Here is a 26,255-nt window from a genome sequence, read left to right on the forward strand (position 1 = left end):
TTCCCCTTCTTTGGGGGTTATTTCCAATTCATTATTTAATTGATGAATTGTATACTTACGGTGCCAGACGACCAGACCACTGCCGGTAAATATTCGTTGTTCACTCATTGCCTCTTTTTCTTGCTCTGCCATTTACTCAGACTCTAGTTTAGTGTTGAATTCTATTCTTCATTTTTCACTAAACATAGTTTCTCTTCACTTTGGTCCATCCAGAGACATATTATTATTGCTTCCTTAACTTACTAATTTCTGTCTTTCACATTTGTACACTAGAGTAAAGCTGCTCTGTTTCTTTTTATGCATTTCACTGCATTTACATTGCACTCTAGGAATAGGGTTATTTTTCTTTCTCTTGGATTTCTTTTCCAAGAATTTACTTAGTTAAAATTAAATTTCTTTTACTCCAAAATCCAGTTTCAGATGGCTCTATTGTTTGATTGCTATCCTACTCTTCTCACTATCTTATCCATTTTTAGTGTTAAACTTCTAAAAAGGATAAGCTGACTTCTTATTGTCTAACTTTATTATTATTATTAGACATTATCTCTAACTTGACATTTTATTGTTTTTCTTTCTTTGATTTTCTAAGTCACTGTAATACAAGGCTTCGTCCATATATTCATTCTATCTCACATAATTTTGATTTGATCTATAATAAGTATAATTATATACTTCACTTGCATACTGCCATTTCATTTAATTCAGGAGTACAGCATAAAGCTTTATATACAACTATATGTTTCTCTGAAAGTCAATCTTCTTACTCCCTTTGAATGAACTAAGTAGCGTAATTACATTTACACGGTTGAGGTCTAAACCAACTAGTTGTCTATTCTTCTAATGCTCTTATAATCACATTTGCAGATGCCTCTTTTAAGGATTTTGCCCAAATCCGACTTGAAAATTCATCTACTGCTATCAGCATGAATTTATTTCCTGACCTTGATTTAGGATTTAAAGGTCCAGCTATATCTAATGACCATTCTTGACTAACTCTTTCTGGTGTAATTTTACCATAGTCATTTCTTATAGCTTCATTGTATCTTTTTTGCATACAATTTTTACATTTTAGTCCTATTTGTCTATATTTTTCTTCTAATTCGCAATAGTTATATAATTGTCAGATAAAACTTTGCCTATTTAGGTTTATACTGGGATTTTTCATGTATTTTTCATGTATATGTATTTACTAAACAGTGTTATTCTTGTTTTCTATGACTACAATTATTCTTCTTAATTTTGCTAACTTGTCTACCTCTCGGTTTCCTTGAGCTACTTCTGTGTCATCTAAGGAATGTATAGTTTGATGAATAACTATCGGATCTAACTCTCTTATTAGATCATAAATTTCCTTCTAGTTCACTATGTTCAACAGGTTTTCCACTAAATTTTCCCTATATGTCTACGCTCTCATTTATTCTTGTTTTAACATATTTGCTATCTTTTATAAGAATAACCTAAGCTTTTATTAGCTTATTTTAATCTTACACAAGCTTTTAATAAACCTATTACCTCTGCAATTTGAGTTATTCCGAGGACACAGCTCTCGTCTCTTAACTCTTCTCCTTTCTTTACTTGTATGATAAATGTCCAATGAGCTATATTAGCGTCCACGAGAGTTTTTGACCTATCTGTGTACACTGTTATTCCTTTAAACACGTTTACTTTCATTTTCTGACATTTTTCTCTACCTCTATTTTATTTTATAGTTTGAACCTAACCAACCACTGTCATCTCAAATTCTGGGCTTTCGGATCTTTTATTTTTCATTAAATGTCCCGTTATTGCTTCATCTATGTTAATTAATATCTTCTGTCCTTGTGCTAGATCTTAACATTCTGCATATCTCTTACTAATTGCTGCTAGTTTCTTCTTGATAGGTAAAAACTTTTCTTTGGATTTTTCCAGCTTTCACATCTTTTACAAATTAGTATTTGTAATTACTACTTTCATTTTTTTGTTATTAAATAATAACCAGTTAAATCGCAATCTAAATTTACCTTTTAAGCCTTCTTATAATTTCATCCTTTCTCCTTTGACCTAAACTTAGAATTGTGTCTTTTAAGTCTTGTAGCATTTTCTCTGCTTTTTCAGCCCAACCTAATTTACTACCTTTCATTGTAGCATATTGGTTAAGCTTTTTACTAAGCTTAAGAACTATATCCCTTACATAATTTTAAAGTCCCATCATTTGTTGTACTTTTTTAACCCTTTCTAAAGTTTTTAGATTTGTACTTCACTTTTTTATTCTTTGTGTAATTTCTCTATTCTCTGCTGATATCCAAAATCCTAAAAATTCACCCTTATCTGTCATTACTTTCTTAATGTTCGGTTTCAATCCTGCCTCCGCTTGGCGATTCACCACTTTCTTTACAGTTTTTACAAGTTTTTCCATTGTTATCAATGATTAATATATCACCACCATAAATCTCTAATTGCTTTAGTATTTCCTTATGAATAGTTTAGTAACTTCATTACGGTTTACATATTACTAAGTTTGTTGCAATTGTTTAAAAACATAATGTGTATTACTTAAAGTAAAAGCAGTTTTTTTTTTTTTGATTCTTTTCTGTTAATGGAATAGACCAAAAGCCATTCGCTAAATCTAGCTTTAGTTAGAAATCTTCCATTTATAACCTTTCAACTGTGTCTCTAGCATTACTTACATAACGTCTATCTGGTTTCATTACTCTGTTCAATGCTTTACGATCTGTAACTAGTACGTTTTGTCTAGTTTTGGTACTAATTGTATGGGACTATTTTTTATCGCAGACTTAACTTCTTTAAGTACTCCCTGTTCTACTAGCTCTTCTATTGTTTGATTTAATTCTTCTTTGGCCATTTTAATTTATTGGATATTGCCTTTGAGGCTTATCACTTATTTTTCCACAATCATTTTTTTTTTTATCTTCCAAAAGGAGCTTCTCTCATGAATTGTATTAGTTCATTTTTTCGCTTCTTCTGATTCTATCATTTTGTTTCATATTCTATTTACTTCGTGTTCGATATCTACTTTTTTTTTTTTTTTTTATCTCAAGATCTTTTTTAGATCTCTAGCAGCTAATAAGTTTTCTATTCCTTTTAATTCTTAATGCCGAATTTATCTCCTATTTGTTTCTTTTCTATATTTCTATTATAAGCTTGAATTAAAATACTATCTTTAAATTGTATTGGCTCTGTTATAGTGGTCACATCTGCTCCTGTATCCAAAAATACTCTCCTTCTAAATCAACAAATAAATGTTCTTCACATGCTATTACTCTCTAGTCACAAATGTTCCGTTTTTACAGACCAAATGTCCTTCATTGTGGTACTAATTTTTTTTTTTTTCTATTACTCCTGTTTCATACCCCACATTTGACTTTATCTTTCTAGACAACTGTTGTTGTTCTGTCTAAGATGAGAAATCTACTACCTGAACACACATTAAATTTGATTTTTTCTGTTTTACGCTTTTTGAATTACATGGTTTCTTTCTTCTAGAGTAATTTTTCTCCATCTATTTTCTGGAATATAACTTGATTTTTCCAAGATTACTTCCTATATATTTTTTTCCTATTCTTGTATTATTTTTCTCCCTGATTTTCATACTCTGTTTTTTTTTCTCTAGTACCTCTGTTTTTTTTTTTTCTCTCTCTCTGTCTAATTTGAAAATGAGTATTATATGTTTTCCCTTCACTCACTTTTGTATTCTGCTTTTTCAACAGATTAACTTTTTGTTGTTTTTGCCTAAGTATATTTTGGGATTCTTCTTTTCACTATTCTTACATGGTGATAACTCAGATCAAATTAGCTAGTCTCTCTTCTATTTATTTCTTAGCTACAGTATTCTAAAATTGCTATTAACTTATATCCGCCTGGAATATTTCATCCTACATCTCTTAATAACCTTACTTTATCTGTCATAGGTATCTCTTCTTCTATCGATAACCATACACTTAACTCTGGAACTTGATCTTTGGACGCGTTTATTAACATTTCCTTCCATTGCGTATATTTGTCCTCTGTCACGGTTAAATTTCTCACCCTCTCTATAACTGTTGCTGAAATTGCATGACCTGTACATGTATGGACTAAAGCGAGTTATAGCTCCGCAACCTAAATTTGCATTTTCTGCCGCTTTTATAATCCGATCTGTATAAGCATTATGATTTTCTCCTGCCTTTTTAGATCCTATTTTCTTTCTAACTGCCTCTTTTAACTGAAGTTCTAATAATTTTGCCTGTATATCATTTTGCTCCTCTCTACTCTGTGTTGGAGTTGTAAATTCTAATCGCTTCGCTGGAGTTTCTCACATTCTAGTGGCAGGTGTAAAGGGGCCTCTGGTCTTTACTCTCTCCTGATCTGTCTTTTCGCTCTCACAACTCTCTGAAGTCCCCGATTTCTAGTTTTGCTATAGCCTGCCGACCCCTCACAGTATTCAACTCCCTTATTATTTGCCTTAGTTCTGCGTTTAACCTTTTTATCTCTCTAACTATTTTCTGTTAATTTCAAACCCTTTTGGCATATAATTTGTTTTCCTATTTTTGACCATTCATTTTACCTCGCTTATCTTAGTGGCATAAGGTGACTGGCTTGGTGTTCGCATTTGCCTGTAAGTTAAATTATTTTCAGGAACAATCTTCCTAACCCATTTTCCTCTTAAATCTCTTCCTTTCTTATTGCTAGTGGGATCTTTATACTTAGTTACTTTAATTTCTATTTCTTACTGGTTTTTCGGAGCTCCCTTCTATCTCTCTGTGGCAGAAACTGCCGTTCAGGGGTTTTTATTGCTCCCTTTCTCTCATTGTAAGTTTGTTTTTAATTTTCTCTATTCTTGTTGTTCATTAACAGGCTTATTTTATCCAATGCCTTTTCTACTTATTTTTTCTAGTTAGCATTCCTTTATCACTGCCATTCCAAAATGTCTAAACTGTCCTATTCTTATTAAGGTTAAATGTATTATTTTAACCTCTCTACTAATTGCAATTTCAATCAAGGACTACATTATTGTTTTATCTTTTAATTTTGAGTATTTTATACGCAACTTCGCCATGCAGTCTGTCATTACGGCATGCATTACAAAATTCCAGTAAGGCGATCCAGTCGTAATTCTAAAGGATCCTGGACTCTGCATACCTAACTATTTTTGTGTATTTTCTATCTCTCTTTTACGCCTGTTCTTCTAGCAGTCTAGAAACGGCACTTATCTGTACGGGTTCTTTTTCAATAACCACAATTCCTCCTCTAGTTTCTTCTATTAAACCATCATACATTATAAATTCAATTTTGCCAATTTTTAATCCCTGTTTATTCAGTCTAATTGCCGATCCTGGCTCTGGTATTATTAAGCTCTCTCTATTAATATTCTCATCCTCTTGTTTTCCTGAACGATTTTCTTCTTCAGTTTTTAAGCTAACTGTTTCTTTATCTTCTTTTTTACTACTCTCCATTTTTACCTGCTTTCTTAGCATTGTATTATACTCTATTATTACTATGTTATTTCCTATTGAATAAAAATTCAATATAATTAAAACTGAGAATCACTATCTCATTTTTCTTAAACTTTACAGTTTTTAATGTCTCTGGATGGTTACAAAATTATCCCAAATCGTTTTTTCTTCTTTAAACCAACATTCTCTTCTTTTAAGGCACTACTCTAACATACGCGTATTTAAGAATCTTTAGTCCTGCATACTTGTATGTTTCGGGGCTTCACCATCATTTAGTGGAGCGTCCCCCACTTGACAGTTTTATAGCCCCTTCTAAGTTTCACAAAGACTTAGCTAATCTCAGGAAGCGCTTTCCCTTCAGAGATTTTTAGTTTTGTGCGCGCACACAACCCTTTATGGGTCGTATAAATAACTCGTTTTGAATTATTTTTAGTTTTCGAGTTTCCTATAGGTTTTCCCTACCTATTAAACTCTATATTTTCGTGCCTAAATCGTATTAGCTGAGTTGAGCAAGTGATCATTGATCCTGGCCAGAAATCAATGGTCAATATGCCCCCCCAACACGTTGGGCGCCATGTTTTGCGGTGCTCAATTTCCTACACCTTCTACCTTATTTTGTTTATTCTCAGGTTAGGTAAAGATAGTCGAATCTGCCCTATCGTATAAGTAATTTTCATACTCACACCATAGGCTTCAGAAGACTCCTCCGTGGTCTGTTCAGTTCAAGTCTATCAATCAGAGTCTTTTGGCAGGCAGGCTTCTTGGTTATAATAAAGTATAATTTTATTGTCTATAGGTTATATATTTTACATACAAATACTACTATATAAAATAAAGAAATATAAAAGAAAATAAATTGCTATCTTAGTCGTTCGAAGGCTTCAATGGCAGGTCGTCATGGCAGGTCGTCTGGCACCGGAGAAGCTGTTGCAGAACCAGCATCTGATGCCCTCTTCGTACTTCAGTCTTTTATACCCAGCAGGTGCATTCCAATGTCCTTTTTGGAAATCCCCTAAGAAAGTACCTATATAACCTCTCTGCATCTTCGCATTCTTTCTTCTCCGGATTCTTCTCCTCTGCTTCACTCTACGCCTGTCTACTACAGAACACTCGACGGTAACATTTGAATTCCTCTTGGTCATTCTTTTTAGCAAAGCTCTTTCTAATACATGTTTGTTTCCTATCTATGTTCTTGCTAGTACATGTTATAAACCTTTTCTTAATAAATGCTTTAAAACAACAAGTATGGTGTTTTACTTAATAAACTACTTTCAATAAAACGTATACAATACAAATGTGTCGTGTCTTTCTTAATAAACTACTTTCAATAAAACGTATACAATACAAATGTGTGGTGTCTTTCTTAATAAACAACTCTCAATAAAACGTATACAATACAAATGTGTGGTGTCTTTCTTAATAAACAACTCTCAATAAAACGTATACAATACAAATGTGTGGTGTCTTTCTTAATAAAGCTAACACAATACAAGTGTTATATAGAAGAAAAGGACATACTTGCAACAGGAAAATTGCATATTTCATTAACAATATATATATATATACAGACTGATATCAATGTTTCTGTACCATTTTTGTCTCCTAGGCAATAAAATGCAACAAATTTAGAGAGAGACGAGGAAAAAAGATGAAAAATTCATCACAATTCTTTCTGAGGTTTTATTAAAGGGGCAATTATGTTAGCCAATCAAGAAACGGGCTGTTACACTGACCTGTTAGGTCAATGTCCAAGTTTATTTATCTAATTTAAATTACTTTTAAAAACAACAAGTGTTTACTAAAGTGATGTACAAGCATACTAAATTTAAAACAATAAACACACAGTGGTGTGGAAAAGTGTTGGCCCCCTTTCTGATTTTTTTTTTTTTTTTTTTTTTTGCATGTGTCACACTTTAATGTTTCGGATCATCAAACAAATGTAAATATTAATCAAAGATAACCCAAGTAAACACAACATACAGTTTTTAAATGACATTTTTATATTATGTAGGGAAATCCAAACACATATGGCCCTGTGTGAAAAAGTGTTTGCCCCCTAAACTTAATAACTGGTTGGGCCACCCTTAGCAGCAACAACTCCAATCAAGTGTGTGCGATAACTTGCAATGTGCGGTTACAGCGGTGTGCAGGAATTTTGGCCCACTCATCTTGGCAGAATTGTAGTAATTCAGCCACATTGGAGGGTTTGAGCATGAACCACCTTTTTAAGGTCATGCCACAGCATCTCAATAAGATTCAGTTCAGGACTTTGACTAGGCCACTCCAAAGTCTTCATTTTGTTTTTCTTCAGCCATTTAGAGGTGGATTTGCTGTTGTGTTTTGGATCATTGTCCTGCTGCAGAACCCAAGTTCGCTTCAGCTTGAGGTCACGAACAGATGGCTGGACATTGTCCTTCAGGATTTTTTGATAGTCAGCAGAATTCATTGTTCCATTGATCACAGCAAGTTTTCCAGGTCCAGAAGCAGAAAAACAGACCCAGACCATCACACTACCGCCACCATATTTTACTGTTGGTATGATGTTCTTTTTTTTTTTTTTTAATGCTGTGTAATTTTAAGCCAGATGTAATGGGGCACACACCTTCCAAAATGTTCAACTTTTGTCTTGTCAGTCCCTCATCAGAGTATTTTCCCAAGTCTTGGGGATCATCAAGATCATCAAGTTTTTGTCTTGGACCTCTGCCATGCAGGCCATTTTTGCCCAGTCTCTTTCATGAAGTTTTGCAGGCTCTTTAGATGTTGTTGTAGCTTTTGAGGACCTTTTGGTCTACTTCACTCAGGCAGGTCCAATTATGATTTCTTGATTGCCAACAGGTGTGGCAGTAATCAGGCCTGAGTAAGGCAAGAGAAACTGAACTCAGGTGTTAGGGGTGGGCGATATCTCGATATTTAAAATATATCGAGATATTTTTTAAACTCGATATGAATTTTGACATATTGTATATATCGATATAATCAGGGATTAAATTGGGCCGGGGCCGTCCGGGGCTGAGCCCCGGCACATAGATTGCAGGACTCGACACTTCATTAACGCTACAAGTACCCTAACCAGATTACAGTATCAATAACAAAAAATAACCAGCCAATCACCAAAACGCAAACCAAAATCACGACACTCTACCACATAAACAGCTAATTCAATTGCACGTGAATAGATGCAAATATTCCCTATAAACACAGAGTAAAGACACCATATGTTTCCATCCAAAAAATGTGAATTTAACTTATGCGCAAAACTGGAATATCACATAAAACATGTGCGCATAAAGCAACACAGGCAATACCGGTATCACCGAGGGGAAAGGATGGAGGTAAGTTAGTTCGTAAGAGTTTCCCCACATTCCCACGCTTTTCTTCGTTTTTGAATAGCTTGTAAATGCCGGTGCATGAGCATTTTACTTTTACTTTCGAATTCGGCGTCAGTTGATCGAATGGACGACAACAAAACAGTACGAGTAACTCACTTAGTCTATAAACACAGAATTATTAATTTATTAACAAAAATAAAATAACTGTTAAATAACTTACACAAAGTGTATTTGTATATATTAAAAAAACAGGCCTAAATCAGCAAACACAGTGGAATAAATAAGAATCGAATGTTCTTCCAATGAGCTTCCAAAATCACTTTATAAACGGCAACAGTCAACAGGCCTTTTTAAAATCCAAAATATACTCGACTCCAGCCACAGATCTGTGATGCGACTGTTGAGCAGACGTGTTCAGTTCAGTGTTTCTCTAACTGAACTAAATTATTTTTATTACTATAAAATAATCAAAACGCCGTGGTGGGCAAGTGACGAAACTGGTGAAGGAAACATTTCAGAATGACCAATACAACATTTCTGATGCTGTGCTACAAGATGGGTCTGCTGGTTAGTCGAGTTATCCTGTTCTATCAGTGCAGAGTCACATGATTTTTTTTAATACGCATGGAGGAATTTATTCGGTAAAAGTGTTTCCATCCTAGTTTATGCGCATTTATTCTTATATCGGATAAAAAGTTTATCCTACTCAGTTGTGCGCATATGTTTTTTATGCGGATTTTCGCGTTTCCATCCAGAGATTTTGTATGCAATGTTCCAAAATGCGCATAAAATATATGGATGGAAATGTGATGCGGTCGTGGCGTCGGCTTCCTTTTAAATATGTTTAATGATTGCGCCAGATGCGCCCACGCCCATTCAAACAGTAAGTTCAAAACGGCTCTACAGAAAAAAAAAAAACGAAAAAAGAAACGTCCGATTTCATGAGAGGTTGCGGAGAATCATTCAGCGTTCATTTCTATTTCAGCAGCAAAAATAATTTCAAAGACCGCTAACCCAAAGCGCATTTCAAAGCAACTAGACGATTCATTGCTGAATAATTAAGTTGGCTTGGGAAAGCCAACTTACTGAAATCCTATTTAAACTTATTATTATTCTTCTTCTTATTTTTCTGAGCGGAAAATATTTAGACACTATCTCCTCCTAGACCGTTCAAGCTACATACTCCAAACTCGGGTCAGATCTTCATACTGTTCAGACTTAGTGTGCTATATCTTTTCAGACTGTTTTGAGTTATGGTTTTCTTAAAAATTAATATTAAAAATCATAAAAAGGTCCCATAGACTTTCATTGACCAAAAGTCCATGTCTGTTTGAACTATGTTTAATGTAAACTGCTAGAAGCCATTGATACTCAATTAAGCTTTAAGCTATCTATCTATCTATCTTCAAACCTTATCTATCTATCTATCTATCTTCAAACTCTATCTATCTATCTATCTATCTATCTTCAAACCTTTATCTATCTATCTATCTTCAAACCTTTATCTATCTGCTAAAATCATGCTAGCGACTTGCTAGTCGTGCTAAAATCATGCTAGCGACTTGCTAGTCATGCTAAAATCATGCTAGCGACTTGCTAGTCATGTTAAAATAATGCTAAAATCATGCTAGCAACTTGCTAGTCGTGCTAAAATCATGCTAAAGACTTGCTAGTCGTGCTAAAATCATGCTAGTGACTTGCTAGTAATGTTAAAATCATGCTAACGACTTGCTAGTCTTGCTAAAATCATGCTAGCGACTTGCTAGTCATGCTAAAATCATGCTAGCGACTTGCTAGTCATGCTAAAATAATGCTAAAATCATGCTAGCGACTTGCTAGTCATGCTAAAATAATGATAAAATCATGCTAGCGACTTGCTAGTAATGCTAAAATCATGCTAACGACTTGCTAGTCTTGCTAAAATCATGCTAGCGACTTGCTAGTCATGCTAAAATCATGCTAGCGACTTGCTAGTCATGCTAAAATAATGCTAAAATCATGCTAGCGACTTGCTAGTCATGCTAAAATAATGATAAAATCATGCTAGTGACTTGCTAGTCTTGCTAAAATCATGCTAGCGACTTGCTAGTCATGCTAAAATCATGCTAGCGACTTGCTAGTCATGCTAAAATAATGCTAGCGACTTGCTAGTCATGTTAAAATAATGCTAAAATCATGCTAGTGTTGTGAACTTTTCTCAGAGACCAGGAGACGTTTTGGATATCTTGAAGCAGAAGTTTCTCTTTATTGAGATCCTAGCTGTTCGTTCGCTGCAGTCATCAAAATTCGTCTACTAAGGCATATACATTACAGTTTATATACCTTTCCAGGGGGAGAGGAAAACATAGAGGTGGAGTCAATCTAAACAAAGCATGCAAATGCAGTACAGATAGTCGGCCTAGTAGGATTTTCCCGGCTTTGATCTATTTAGCATACAAATGCAAAGGGAATAAACAAAAGGACACAGCTGTACTTTGAGCTTAGATTTCACACTTAATAAGAGAAACCTGCCAGATGTTCAGGAACTGCTTAAAGACATAAGGTTCCTGTCTCAGGGTCTGGTTTGTTTGCTCTTAGAAATCACAATATGCATTACTTTTCTGTTTAGGCAGTTATATTGGAATCTATGTTTAACCTTTTATAAATTTGTAATCCTACAATCCCCTCTTTGAGAGTTCTAATAACTCTCACATAATACAAATTTAAACATTTAAAAGTTCGTTCTTGTAACCTTTGATTGTTACAGGCACATAGTACTTGCTCTGTGGTGATTGTTTGTAACGGCATGTTGACACAGAAACCAACATGTAGCTAGGGCCCGTTAAGTTCTTACGGGTAATAGTCTTTTCTGGTTGGACCAGTAATTTCCTTGTGATGGTCGTGGGTCATTTGCTGAATGAAACACTTGATACTGTGGACGCATAGATAGTACACCAGTAGGAGAATCAATAGCAGAACTGCTATTTCTTTGATCCACAGCCAGGGTTTCCCTAACAAGTTTCCAAACCATGAAGAACTATCTTCAGTCATCTGATGTAATTTTGCTGAAAGATCAAGAATGTCTTGTTGGATTTTGTTCAAGTTCTCTGTTGGATCCATTAACCCAGTGCAGCATTCAGGGCCAATAATGGTGCAGGCTCCTCCTTGCGTTGCAAGAATGTAATCCAAGGCCACTCTGTTCTGTAGGATCATTATCTTGTGAGAAGTGAGAGTGTCCGTGATATTACCTATTGCCAAAGCTGTATCATTAGCTAGTTTCTGTACAGAATTCGATAAGCTTCTGACTTGATCCAGGGCCTGCATGACACCATAAAACGGGATTAAGGCTCCAAGAGTTCTTGACCACCATGTTTGTGCACAAGTGAGTCCGGGGATGCAGCCATCTTCTTTTTTTGGGGTAGGAGCTGAATTTAATAAATGTGGAGGGCTTGTAGAGGTGTGTGTATTTTCTCTGATAGCCGGTAGGACATAAACCAAGGTGCACCTGCCGTTGAATTGGCTCGGTAGGATATTGTAGACAGAGGTTCCACATAACCAGAAGGTGCCAGTTGGTGGAGGAATCATACACCACTGATTTATTGCAAAAAGTTTCGGTAGGGATGGGTTCCTGGAGAGACACTCGTTTAAGTCCTTTTCCTGTTTCTTCTCTGTAGTAGTAATGTACACATGGGATTCATCTCTTCCTCTTTCAATCACAAAACTGCAACGTTCACGGGGAATTTCACCCAGTGGAGTCGATGCTGGAGCATAATTTTCCATGCACCAATAGAACATCATTGGCAGGAGTAGATCTGTCATGATGGGAGTAGCTGAAGTTAGGTTGCAGGATGGTAGTCCAGGTATGCAACACTGAGAAGCTGGAGGAATGGTTACGTTGTGACATGTATCTTTGCTGAATACTCCACTGGTATGATGATTGAATAAGGTACACGTGTCACATTTGGAGATAGGGTGTGCCACCCATGGGATTCCTGCTCCTACAGACGGTGCGTGTGGCATGCAAACGTTCTTTCCAGCAAACAAGGCATTTCTTGACATATTCATCAGTTCTAAGAATATGTTGTTTCTGGAGTCTATAGCTTGTGCGATGTTCATGGTGATTACTAGAATGGCAATCTTGATCATGTTGATGGATGACTGAAGTTCTCTCATGTGATTCTCTGCGTTGTGTTTTTTTTTTTTTTTTTATGTTCTGTCTTCCGTGACAGTTGGTTTGGCCGTGAGTCTAGTTGTTCTTTATAGTTTGTAGATTTATACACAGGTGAGGGGGGTCGATGTGTGTAGGTCTCAGGATAGCCATCCAGGGGTATCTGCACAGATTAAGAAAGAAAACAAAAGACGACAGAGCAGTATTTTCTGTAAAAGACAGCAAACAATAGAGTTGTATCCTCTGTTCAATCTGAGTCTAGTCTTGTTGTTCCTTCTTTCCCTAGTTCTTAATTCCCGTGACACCTAAAGAAACAGTGAGGTAAGGATGGACTAGTGGATGGGGAAGGCCTATGAGGAAAATCTTCACCGCAGGGTTTAACCCCCGAAAGCTTATTGCATTCGGTTCTTCCCTGGGCTCCTCACTGGTCTGTGTGTCCTATCCTATCCCTGTAGGTGGGGGAACAACCTTACAGTGTGACGCATGAGTCCAGGTTTTCCTTCCCTGACACAAAACTGCAGCTGCTGTAATCAACATCACTTGATGTGGTCCGTGCCACTTAGGCTCTAATGGTTTGTTTCTGAATGATTTTATCATAACCCACTGACCTGGGACAATCGTGTGTCCACCTTCTGGTGGATTCTGCCAACATGACTCGACTCTTTCTCTGGAACTCTGTACTGCCTTTGTAAGGTTTTCACAGTAAGTGATCAGGGCATCTGAGGCAATGTGCACATCAGCATTTCTGAGATCAATCACACCTGGCATCTGCATTGGGCGTCCTGTAATAATCTCATGAGGACTTAGACCTACGGATCTGTTGGGTGAAGCTCTCATACTACACAGTACCGCTGGCAGTGCTTCGACCCATAATACTCCTTCTTGATGCATTTTGCTTAGCCTGGATTTGATTGATCTGTTTGCGCGTTCGACTTGCGCTGACGCCTGTGGCCTGTAGGGGCAGTGAAGATTCCACTTAATTTTCAACATTTTTGACACTTCCTTGACTACCTGTCCCGTGAAGTGGGTACCTTGATCTGAGTCAATGCTATCTGGTAATCCCCATCTTGGAATGAAATCAGAGACAAGACATTTAGCAGTATGTGCAGCTGTGGCACGCCCTGTTGGATAAGCTTCTATCCATCTTGAGAACTTGTCTATAACTATCAAAACGTCAGTTTTTCCCTTACACGGAGGCAATGATATGTAATCAACTTGCAGGTGGCGAAAAGGTCCTGGTGGAGCTGGGGTGTGTGTTGCTGCCGTAGTTGTTGCTGGCACATCATTATTTTTTTGACATGTAACGCATCTCTTGACTGTTTCAGTGGCTACATTTCTGAATTTTGGATTCCACCATTGATTTGAGAACCTGTGATTCATTGTTGCTGAACCACTGTGACCCAAATTGTGTATTTGTTGAGCCAAATATGGCAGCAGAGATTCGGGAGCAATATACTTTCCCCCTTTGGTCCAGCAACCAAATGAATCCACTGTGGCTCCTTTGTCTAACCACGTCCATGCTTCATATAAAGGAACATCTTTGTACAGATCAATGATTGATTCAGGGGGCAGAATTGTCTTCTGTGCTGTACTACCTGAACACACCTGTATATTTGCATATGAACAAGCCTGTTTAGCAGCTACATCAGCAAGAGCATTTCCTTTAGCTTCCGTAGTATTAGTTGTGAGATGTGCTTTCACTTTGATCACAGCTAATTTCTTTGGAAGTTTCATGGCAAACATTAAATCCTTCACTAATCCAGCATGCTTAATGGGGGATCCAGCAGAAGTTAAAAACTGTCTACTTTGCCAAATTATACCAAAATCATGAATTACCCCAAAAGCATACCTGGAATCAGTGTAGATATTTGCAATTGATCCTGACGCTAGCGTGCATGCTCTAGTTAAGGCTACTAGTTCAGCAGCTTGAGCTGAAAAATGATCTGGAAGACGACCTGAAGCTACGACTTCAGTGGGAGAAGTTACTGCATAACCTGCTCGTCTGTTACCTTCAATAACTTGAGCTGAACCATCAACAAACAACTCCAATTCTGCATTATCTAAGGGAGTTTCTTTCATTTCACTTGTAGGTGTGTATGTGAGCGTAACACAATCATGAGTGATTTCTCCTTCATCCTCTAAAACAACTTCAGTCATTGCAGACATCATACATGAGGATGGGTTCGTGATTGGTGCCCGCTGTAAAACAATGTTCGGGGCTGTGAGGGATGTCAGCCAATTTCCCCAACGAGAGGATGTTACAGAAGTGACTTTTGCTTGATTCATTAGTGCAGACACTGCATGAGGGCATCTTACATTTACAGTCTGTCCTAACACCATTCCTGAAGAAGCCTGAAGAGCTAGATGAACTGCCTGCACTGCTCTGAGACATGGGCCCATACCTTGAGCGACTATGTCAAGTTTACCAGAATAGTAATGAATTGGGCGTAAATTGCCCCCATGATCTTGCATTAGACATGCAGTCATAAAGCCTAAGTGTTCATGAACATAAAGCACAAAGGGCCTATCAGATTGTGCAATTCCTAATGCTGGCGCTTGACATAGTGCTCTCTTCAAATCATTGAAAGCTTTGAGATGAATTTCTTCCATACAAACTGTATCGGAATCTCTAACCTGACCTTTCAACAAGTCATAGAGTGGCTGAGCAATCGAGGCATAGTCCTCAATCCAAGGTCTACAGTAACCTGCTGTTCCTAAAAATGATCTTAGTGCTTTAATGGTAGTAGGCGGAGGTATTGCTTTGACTGAAGTGGCTCGATCCTGTGTAATAGATCTATTTCCTGTACCAATTGTTTGACCCAGAAATGTGACTTGATTTTTAGCAATTTGAGCTTTGTGAAAACTACATTTGTGTCCTTTTTTCTGCAAATAGTCTAACAATTCTGCCAATTCAGTTTTGTGTACCTCATGATCTGTTGAGGCAAACAAAATATCATCAACATAGTGAATCATAGTGGACTGTTTGACTGGGCATTCTGGGTCACACAAATCACGTCTGAGAGCCTGATGATAGATTGTCGGCGAATTTTGAAATCCCTGTGGAACACGTGTCCACTGGTATTGCTCATAGTCAACCGTGAAAGCTAACCATGGCTGGCTGTCAGAATGCAATGGTACCGAAAAGAATCCATTAGACATATCAATTACTGAAAAAATCTTACAATCTAATGGTAAGCCATTACAAATTGTAGATGGATCTGCTACTAGGGGGGTGATTTTTTCAATATGTTTATTGGCTACTCTGTAGTCTATTGTGAGTCTCCATGTCCCATTGGCTTTCTTGATGGGCCATATAGGTGAATTACAGGGACTGTTGGTTTTAACGAGCACTCCTTGTTTCAGCAATTTTTCTACAATGGTTTTGACTCCCTGAATAGCTTCCCTACTGATCGGATATTGTTTGGTAACAGGAGGGGCGGTTCCTATTAATCTGACTGGTTCCACACCTGTGAGAAACCCGCAATCATCCTTGTCTTTAGCCCAAATTGGGTGATTCTGTAAGAAAGCATACTCAGGAGTGATTGCATTACTGGTAGAAACTTGTGCTGAAGCAATTTTTATGCTAGCAGATTCTGAGGACATGTCTAAAGTTAGATGTACTTGTCTCAGTAGATCCATGCCTAGAATTGCACCTGTATTCAATGGAGCACACAGCAATTTTGTAGTCAGAGTTTTTGGGCCTAATTGTATCTCTATGGGAGGGGTTTCAAACAAAACAGAATCTTCACCTACTACACCAGTTAAACAAAGTTTAGTTTTCTTGAATGGAATGTTTAAATCTTTAGCCAATTTTGTAGGAACTACTGTAATTTCTGCACCTGTATCAAGCAAAAAGTCAATCTCTTTCTCTTGTATGCTACCTTTCACAAAAATTCGTTTGTCATTGTGATGTATTACAGGGGAAAGGTAGCTACTCACAGCCCCAACAATTAGTTTTTTTCCTGCTCTTTTTGTGCTCTTAGAAGAGCTTGAGCTAGCTGTCCTAACGTTTCAGTGGACATTGGTGGAACTACTTCAGGGTTGTAGGCTGGCTGAGAAGGAGCAGAATTATGCATAGTATTTCTTCTATTATCTTGCAACTTCTTCCTACACTCTTTCTCCCAATGTCCTAATTTTCCACAATAATGGCATTTACCTTCTTTTTTTGTCCATTTATTTTCTTGGTTTGTTGTGTTAAATGTAGCTGCTGCTACTCTCACTTTTGCCTTAACATCAGCATCTCTTTCCCAAGTAGCTAATGTGTCTAGATTATTTCTGATAGTTTTGTTAGACCAAGTTAAATCTAAGAATGGCAAGGCTTTTCTGTACTCAGCTACAAGGCCATCTGACCAGATGCGGACTAGGGGTCCCTTGTCATCTAACACACTTTCAGGATCATCAACTATTCCGCTGTAAGCTACAGCTGACTGACAAAACTTTTCAGTGTATTCACTCACAGTTTCCTCTTTCCTTTGTACACAGTTAGTGATTCTGGACCAGTCTATTTTGGGTCCCAAGATATTCTTTAGAATTTTCATAACACCTTCTCTCAAATCGGCTTTACTGGCATGTTGTAGTGCAGAAGTAACAGCAGACTCAAAACTGTTGAATTCAGATTCAGTTAGAATTTGTGACATCAGCTGTGTGACTTCTGCTAACGACATGTCGTAGAGACGCATCTTGCTAATCAGTGCTCTTCTGAATTCAGAAAAACTTGTGCGTGCTGAAGGTAAGCTCTGGGACAATCTCTCTATATCTTTAGGTCCAAGCATTCTTGCAATTGCTTGTACCTGAACAACAGAAGAGTTGGGAGGAACATTTTCAATTCCTTCAATTCCCTGGGATCGTCTTCTAGCACCACAAACCCTCACCGAATCTACAGGCACATCAGACACTGATTGGATGGCTACATCATTTTCAAAGAAAGCTTGTAAGTCAGGATAAATGTTATCAGGCTGACTAACTTCCATATCAGTTTTTTCTGAAGCTTTGTTGCGGTTAATTTTTTTAGTCAATGCGGATATTCTAGCCCGGAGTTCTTTGTTCTGTTCCTCTAGCTCTGAGTTACGCTGAGACTGTTGTGTAGCTAGTGCTAAACCAAATTCTCTGTGGCAGCAGATAATGCCTTTCACATTGTTCTTACGAATACATGCTCCAAGGACTTTCTTACACTCATCTACTGACCAAGTCTTGTCTGGATGGATCTCATATTTCTTAGTTAATTCCTGTCTAACTTTTTCAGTTACTATTAGGTTCATTTGCTCTCCTAACAGTGATTTGAATTCACTATCTGACCACAAAGGAGTTGCGAGACCACCCTTTTCAATTGTGGGGATCAGCCTAGCATTCTTTCTAACCATTTTGCGAGTTTCTTTGTTACCACACAATAACAACACTAAAACTTCTCTGATCAACAGAGGGTACGCTTGTTAACACAGATCAACTATTGTTAACCTTCCCCGAATTAACAGAGGACAACACAAACTACTAGCACTTTATGCTAAACTTCTCTGCCAAAACAGAGGATAACAAATTTTAGCACTTTAATGCTAAACTTCCCTGCTTAAAACAGAGGATAACAGATATTAGCACGTAATGCTAAACTTCCCTGGGTGAACAGAGGATAACCAATTCTTCCCTGCCAAAAAAACAGAGGGTGAACAAATATTAACGTAATGTTAACCTTCCCTGAGTAAACAGAGGATAACAACTTTAGCACGTAATGCTAAACTTCCCTGAATTAACAGAGGGTAACTTTTCATCTCTAAAAGAACACCTTTAGAGGATAACTTAGTTAACTAAACCCTACAGCTGTCTGTTAACTCTTCTCTGACGGCGCAGAGGATAACTATATGTACTGGTCTTTAGCGGTTCTTTTGGATAGAGTAGCACTCACCAACCCTTGGTTGTAAAGGAAGATTCATGGAAACCTTTGTTCAGCTGGAAGTTTCGCTCTGGATTCCAAAAGATGCAGTCTTGAAAGCAGATGTTCTGTTGAGCTTGCTGTTTTCAATCTGGATTCAGGTGAAGGAGCTGGAACTCTATCCGGGTCACAGGGCACCAAAACTGTTGTGAACTTTTCTCAGAGACCAGGAGACGTTTTGGATATCTTGAAGCAGAAGTTTCTCTTTATTGAGATCCTAGCTGTTCGTTCGCTGCAGTCATCAAAAGTCGTCTACTAAGGCATATACATTACAGTTTATATACCTTTCCAGGGGGAGAGGAAAACATAGAGGTGGAGTCAATCTAAACAAAGCATGCAAATGCAGTACAGATAGTCAGCCTAGTAGGATTTTCCCGGCTTTGATCTATTTAGCATACAAATGCAAAGGGAATAAACAAAAGGACACAGTTGTACTTTGAGCTTAGATTTCACACTTAATAAGAGAAACCTGCCAGATGTTCAGGAACTGCTTAAAGACATAAGGTTCCTGTCTCAGGGTCTGGTTTGTTTGCTCTTAGAAATCACAATATGCATTACTTTTCTGTTTAGGCAGTTATATTGGAATCTATGTTTAACCTTTTATAAATTTGTAATCCTACACTAGCGACTTGCTAGTCTTTGCTAAAATCATGCTAGCGACTTGCTAGTCATGCTAAAATCATGCTAGCGACTTGCTAGTCATGCTAAAATAATGCTAAAATCATGCTAGCGACTTGCTAGTCATGCTAAAATAATGATAAAATTATGCTAGCGACTTGCTAGTCGTGCTAAAATCGTGCTAGCGACTTGCTAGTCATGCTAAAATCAGGCTAACGACTTGCTAGTCTTGCTAAAATCATGCTAGCGACTTGCTAGTCATGCTAAAATCATGCTAGCGACTTGCTAGTCATGCTAAAATAATGCTAGCGACTTGCTAGTCATGTTAAAATAATGCTAGCGACTGGCTAGTCATGTTAAAATAATGCTAAAATCATGCTAGCAACTTGCTAGTCATGCTAAAATAATGCTAAAATCATGCTAGCGACTTGCTAGTCATTGCTAAAATCAAGCTAGCGACTTGTTAGTCATGCTAAATAATGCTAAAATCATGCTAGCAATTTGCTAGTCATGCTAAAATAATGCTAGCGACTTGCTAGTCATGTTAAAATAATGTTAAAATCATGCTAGCAACTTGCTAGTCGTGCTAAAATCATGCTAGAGACTTGCTAGTCATGTTAAAATAATGCTAAAATCATGCTAGCAACTTGCTAGTCATGCTAAAATCAGGCTAGCGACTTGCTAGTCATGTTAAAAATCATGCTAGCGACTTGCTAGTCTTGCTTAAATCATGCTAGCGACTTGCTAGTCATGCTAAAATCATGCTAGCGACTTGTTAGTCATGCTAAAATAATGCAAGCAACTTGCTAGTCATGCTAAAATAATGCTAAAATCATGCTAGCGACTTGCTAGTCATGCTAAAATCAGGCTAGCGACTTGCTAGTCATGCTAAAATCAGGCTAGCGACTTGCTAGTAATGCCAAAATCATGTTAGCGACTTTGCTAGTCATGCTAAAATAATGCTAATATCATACTAGCGACTTGCTAGTCGTGCTAAAATCATGCTAGCGACTTGCAAGTCATGCTAAAATCATGCTAGCGACTTGCTAGTCATGCTAAAATAATGATAAAATTATGCTAGCGACCTGCTAGTCGTGCTGAAATCGTGCTAGCGACTTGCTAGTCATGCTAAAATCAGGCTAGCGACTTGCTAGTCATGTTAAAAATCATGCTAACGACTTGCTAGTCTTGCTTAAATCATGCTAGCGACTTGCTAGTCTTGCTTAAATCATGCTAGCGACTTGCAAGTCATGCTAAAATCATTCTAGTGACTTGCTAGTCATGCTAAAATCATGCTAGCAACTTGTTAGTCATGGTAAAATCATAAACTAAAAGCTTTTAAAACTACTTAAAACTTACTGGCTAGGCTTTCTCAAGCCAACTTAAAGTTTGCTAACAAACTTTTTATCTAGTTTGTTCTGTAATTTGTCTTGAACAAATCAGTTGAGTCAAAGTTTCATTATCCAATGCACAAACATCTGATAAATCAGTCGAACTGAATCGAACAATAATGAATCGTTGAACAACTTATTCATTAGACACTTGCCGTCACCTACTGGTGTTTTAATTTGGTTTAAAAGTATAATCCCCCATAATTTCTTGTGTAGGCTATATAAAAAAAAAATACTTAATCTTAGCAACACTCTCAAAACAATCCTAACATTATTTAATTCAGTTGTTCATATTTCATATTATGTAATAGAATTTATAGATCAAATGTAAGAATTTTAAATGAAACATGAAGTATTAATGAAGTTAGGGGGGGGGGAATATAAATGTTAAAAAAATTCCCTTGAATGAAATATAAAAAAATATGCAGATTTATGTCACAGCTGATAGTAAACCGATGAGAATATTGCTTCAGAATAAATTATATATATATATATATATATATATATATATAGCCTGCCACCATAGAGCCCCCCCACATAACAAATCCCAATTTAACCCCTGGATATAATGTTTATATTTAATTTTCGCCTCTAAGATTGTTTGCCTTCTCTGTGTTGTTCTCGCCCCCGTCTCCTTGCTTTTGTTCCCTCTCCCCTCGCCTGTCTTCTCATTCAACATGAGTCTCCGCAACCTCCCCCGAGGCTACAGAACTCGTCGCAAAAAAAGGACAACCGGCTCCATTACATGGAGATACTTTGGTTTTAAGGCGTCGGACGTCTACTGCCGTGAATGCCGAAAGTTGGCCCCAACCTAAGCTTCTAGCACAACGAACCAAGATTTTCGTGCGATTGTTAAAACGAAATCAAAAGTCAAACCCGCACGTGTACGCACATTCAAAAGCAAATTTAATACCCCGCGTTTAGAGAGTGACTCCCCAATGCGCGCAAATTAGGCCTGACGATCCATTAACCCCTTATCTGTTACTCCCATTTTTGAACATAGATGTGAAAATTAAAAATTTAAACTTAAATCTTTATAATTCATAAACATTTTGTAATATGATTTTGATGTACATTGTCCATGTTAATGCAATGTCTGATTTTAAAATGGCTTTCAAATTATGAATTTTGAGATTTTAAGTTTTCAGCTGATATAGCCTATCATTTCTTATTATTTCTAAAGTGTAATAGAGAAAAAAGGTAACAAGGGTGTCTGTGAAAAATGTCAGAACTTCTGTTATGAAGTATATTTTTAAGGTGCACTCTACATAATTTGTAACATAACAAAATGTTAAATATCTTTTTAGGAGCCTTAGACCTTTCCTACGTAATATGGTTTGATTTGATTAGATTAGGCTTTATTTGTAAAATGGTGAAGTAAACTGTGTAGCTCTAATATGTATACAGGGATTTTTAAAAGAAAATTCGCAGAAGCACTTTGTTCTGAACTGCCTACCTCTGAGTTTCAATAAAAAAGACTTTGGAATTTGGCATATTTGTTTTTGCAGTAGTTTTTGGGGGGTTATTTATCCAGTAAAGATATCGAGATATATTTTTTTCTTCATATCGCCCAGCCCTATCAGGTGTGATAAAACACTGTTATATTTTAACACTTTTTCACACAGGGACATTTGGATTTTATTTTCCCTTCATTAAAAGAAACCGTTTAAAAACTGCATCTTGTGTTATCTTTGATTAATATTTAAATTTGTTTGATGATCTGGAATATTAAAAATCAGGAAGGGGGCCAACACTTTTTCATACCACTGTAAAACAGACAAGAGTCCAACACAATCATAAAAACTTAACTCTCATACTGTGTTGAAAGCCAACAAGTAAAGATGAGTTTTAAGACTAGGTCCCCCGGTTTTTAACCTTATGGCAGGAACAACCAAAAGTAAATGCTCAGTGGATCTAAGTGCTCTTGTTGGAGTGTATAGCTGTATTAAGTCAGAATATGCTAGTCCATTTAGTGATTTAAACACTAAAACCAAAAATCGATTAAAATCCATTATAAAATGAACAGAAAGCCAATGGAGAGGTGCCAGAATTGGTGTAATATGTTCTCATTTGTGTTCCTGTCAACATAAGAGCAGCAGCATTCTGTACCAACTACAAATGTATGAGAGAAGCCTGGTTAATACCTAAACATATGTATAACTCTTTCAAAGTCACTAAAAGTTAGAAAAGACTCCACTTTGGATAATCTAGATTAAAATGGCTAATTTAAATTCTGCTGAAGGCATTCAGAATATGTGTGCTACCCAAATAATGACTAAAAGTAAGTCTTTGAGAACGGGTTTCTCAAGCCAGGTGGCGCATTAGACCAGGCGCTCATCTCCTGTTTCCAAAATGCATTACAAACTGCTTGACAATTGCATTTACAACACAATTAACTATACAAACTTGTGTAACCAAGTACTTCTGCGCAAAAGGCTGTACGACGTGCGCGTTCCCGTAAAATACACAGGCGCGCGGGTATGGATAGCCTATCTGCGTGCATAGTCTTCCAATAAACTGCGTTGCTTTTAGAAGCGTCAATTCAGTTGTTGCATATAGTTTAATGTCTTTATTTCGGGATTATCAAAGTAAATTATAACTCAAACTTGAGATTTTACTGGGCCACAGCAGATTTTCACTGGGGCACGTGCCCCAGTAAAAAGGGTCTAGCAACGCACGCACCTGCCCTGACGCGGCTTCATAGCTGCATCCATGTCTGCGCGTCTCATTTGATGTGGTAATTTCACAGAAGTTGAAGACTTGTTCTCGCCCCCTACAGTGCAATTCAACTAGATATACGTCATCCGCGCTAAAATATCAAGGTGAAAGTCATCATATCTTGCGTAGTTTAGACCCAGCTCCCAACCCAACTTTGAGAATAGATTAACGGCGATATTTTTTTTATCGCGCGATATGAGTCTCACGTTAACGCAGCACGTTAACGCCGATAACGGCCCACCACTAGTTTTAATATTATAGCAGATATTGGGTTTAATATTACTGAAAAATGTTTAAGGCTTTTTTCCATATTATTGTTACAACATAAATGCATGATGTCATAATAACAAATGCTCAGTGTGAACGCAGGATATTGAAGGCAGGGTTAGTATTTGTCATGTGATCTCAACACTTCTGTCAAATGTCTTAATATTTCTACACTCCTGTGACATTGTTCATAAATATCATTCCTTTCTGAAGTGAATTCAGCTTTCAGAATAAAAACCAACCTGTTTGTTCCTCAGTATCTTCATGTTTGACTCTGAATGCTTCTTCAGTCTTCAAGTCTTCAATCTCCTCTTTAATAAACAACATCTTTGTTTGTTCTTTAGTTTCTTCATGTTTGACTCTGAAAGTTTCTTTGATCTTCATGTCTTCACTCTCCTCTTTAATAAACACCATCTTTATAATAGTGTGTCACGTAGATCTCTATTGATTCTCCAGGAGATTTTTCTGTGTGTTTGAACACTTTGTCCTGTTTAAGATGAGAATAATTAAAGATAAAATAAATGCAAACTAAACACACTCTGGGTGCGTCTTAATTAGTTCAGTTGTCAGAGTGAGAGCTACAGTAAGAGATTTGATAATAACTATACACAAGTTAAACATATCGTTCATATTTAGGTAGGCTAGTTTTAACTTACATTTGGTATTTAATTATTTGTACATCATATCAAATATATTACACTTTCATGAAATCATTCTCGGTTGTGATTCACTCGTTTGTGTTTGTTGTTGTCGTTTGTAATCCGCGTGTCACTGAATCGAATCACTGAATCATTTCACAAATGATTTGATTCAAATGATTCGGATTCTCAGTTTCTCTCATCACTTCTTTTCATCACACGATTGATTCATGATATAGAGAAATGAGACGCACATTCTCAGTTACTAAAGGCTAACGCTTTAACTAACACTAAATAAAGCATTACAATGTTATATTTAAGAATGATGCATTTATTTTACGTAACTTGTAAAAAACGCTTTAATTCATTGATTTAAAAGCTTTAAAACCACGAACCTTTCTTCAGGTGAATCACAACAGATGAGGAGAGCGGCTCATCTTAATGACGTCACACCACCAGAGCAAAATAAAAGTCCAATTCATTCACGCTGGCTGCGTTCGAAACCGCATACTCAATGAGTAGGTACTTAATTTCAAGAAGTACTTACTTAACGAGCGCTAAAAGAGTACGTACTCTACAGCCAAATCTCGTTGAGTATGGATGTGATCTGCACGTCTTCCGCCATGTTGACGTTATCATGTGACCAACGACGTTATAACAAGTGCAACAACTTAACATATAGCGACAGGTTTAATTCATCTTTCTATAAATATTTTGGTATTGATGAAATTTGTTCATTTTGTGGTCATGTTGAAGAAACAGCTGTTCTTTTATTGTGATTGTAGTATAACAGATACGTTTTGGGTTCATTTAGGTTTTTGTATTTTTTAATTCTTAAAGAAATAATTTTTGTCAGGAAAACCCAAATTCTTTATTTTTTAAATAAGTTATTTCTTTTGTTTTGTATTCAAAATTGTTTATCCACACGCAAAGCTAGCTTAAATTCTTGTTGAATTTCTCTTTTCATCCCTGAGGCTTATCAATAACAAAAACAAATTCAATTTTTGATTAATGATGATGTGAATATTTTGATTATTCAGAGATATTTAATCATATTTCCCCGTGTATATAATTGCATACTATGATGTAAGCAAGCCTAATAGTTATGTTTTTAGTTTTTCTCATTATGATTGTTCATTGTTAAAGATAAATACCATCTTACCCTGAGCCTGTAATTGTAAGTTAAGTAGTATTAGTAATAAAATGAAAATAAGCACAACAGGTGCTCAAACACCTCATAGCATCAGTAACACAACAACCCTACCTAGTACATCTTCCTCCATGTTTGCAATATCTGCACAAAGGAGACGTGGATCAGCTGCTCGAAAATCTTGTGTTTGGAGGTGTTTTTTGAGGATTTTACACTCAAAAAATGTAAGTATTACTACTTAGAAATTAAGATTACCTCAGAATGCACTGATCAATAATAATGATAAATGCTGACCTATAATTAATTATATTTTTTAGTAAAACAAGTATGTTTTTTTTAATCAAGTAATTAATTAATGCATATGTTAATGAAACTTATATTTTATTTACTGATAACAACATGGATATATGAGTAAAATAATAAAGTAACCATGAACATAAATAAAGACACATGGAACAAAGCTTTATTCAGACATATTGGTATTTTAGTCTTTCTCTAGATGCTCTCGCTGGCTCTTTGGTCTCTGAGGATGAAGAGACCACAGCAACATCTGGTCCAGATGAGACAAAGGGCAGGTGGAGTGATGGAGGGTCTCATCGATGGCACTTGACCATTTCCAGGATGCTGCTGTGGATTTCTCTT

General features: G+C 36.7%; 1 protein-coding gene across 1 annotated transcript in view; it reads right to left on the bottom strand.

Annotated features, from left to right (window-relative positions):
- The window catches only part of LOC141314578 (uncharacterized), a 31,102-nt gene extending 6,796 nt beyond the window's left edge, over window positions 1-24,306 (bottom strand). Inside the window, exon 1 of the mRNA XM_073832665.1 lies at window positions 24,068-24,306. Within this exon, the coding sequence (XP_073688766.1) occupies window positions 24,068-24,239 (172 nt within the window). The 5' untranslated portion in view covers window positions 24,240-24,306. The remainder of the gene's footprint in view (window positions 1-24,067) is intronic.
- Window positions 24,307-26,255: the final 1,949 nt, after the last annotated feature.

This window comes from Garra rufa, unplaced genomic scaffold (assembly GCF_049309525.1).
Source record: "Garra rufa unplaced genomic scaffold, GarRuf1.0 hap1_unplaced_010, whole genome shotgun sequence".
Lineage (NCBI taxonomy): Eukaryota > Metazoa > Chordata > Actinopteri > Cypriniformes > Cyprinidae > Garra > Garra rufa.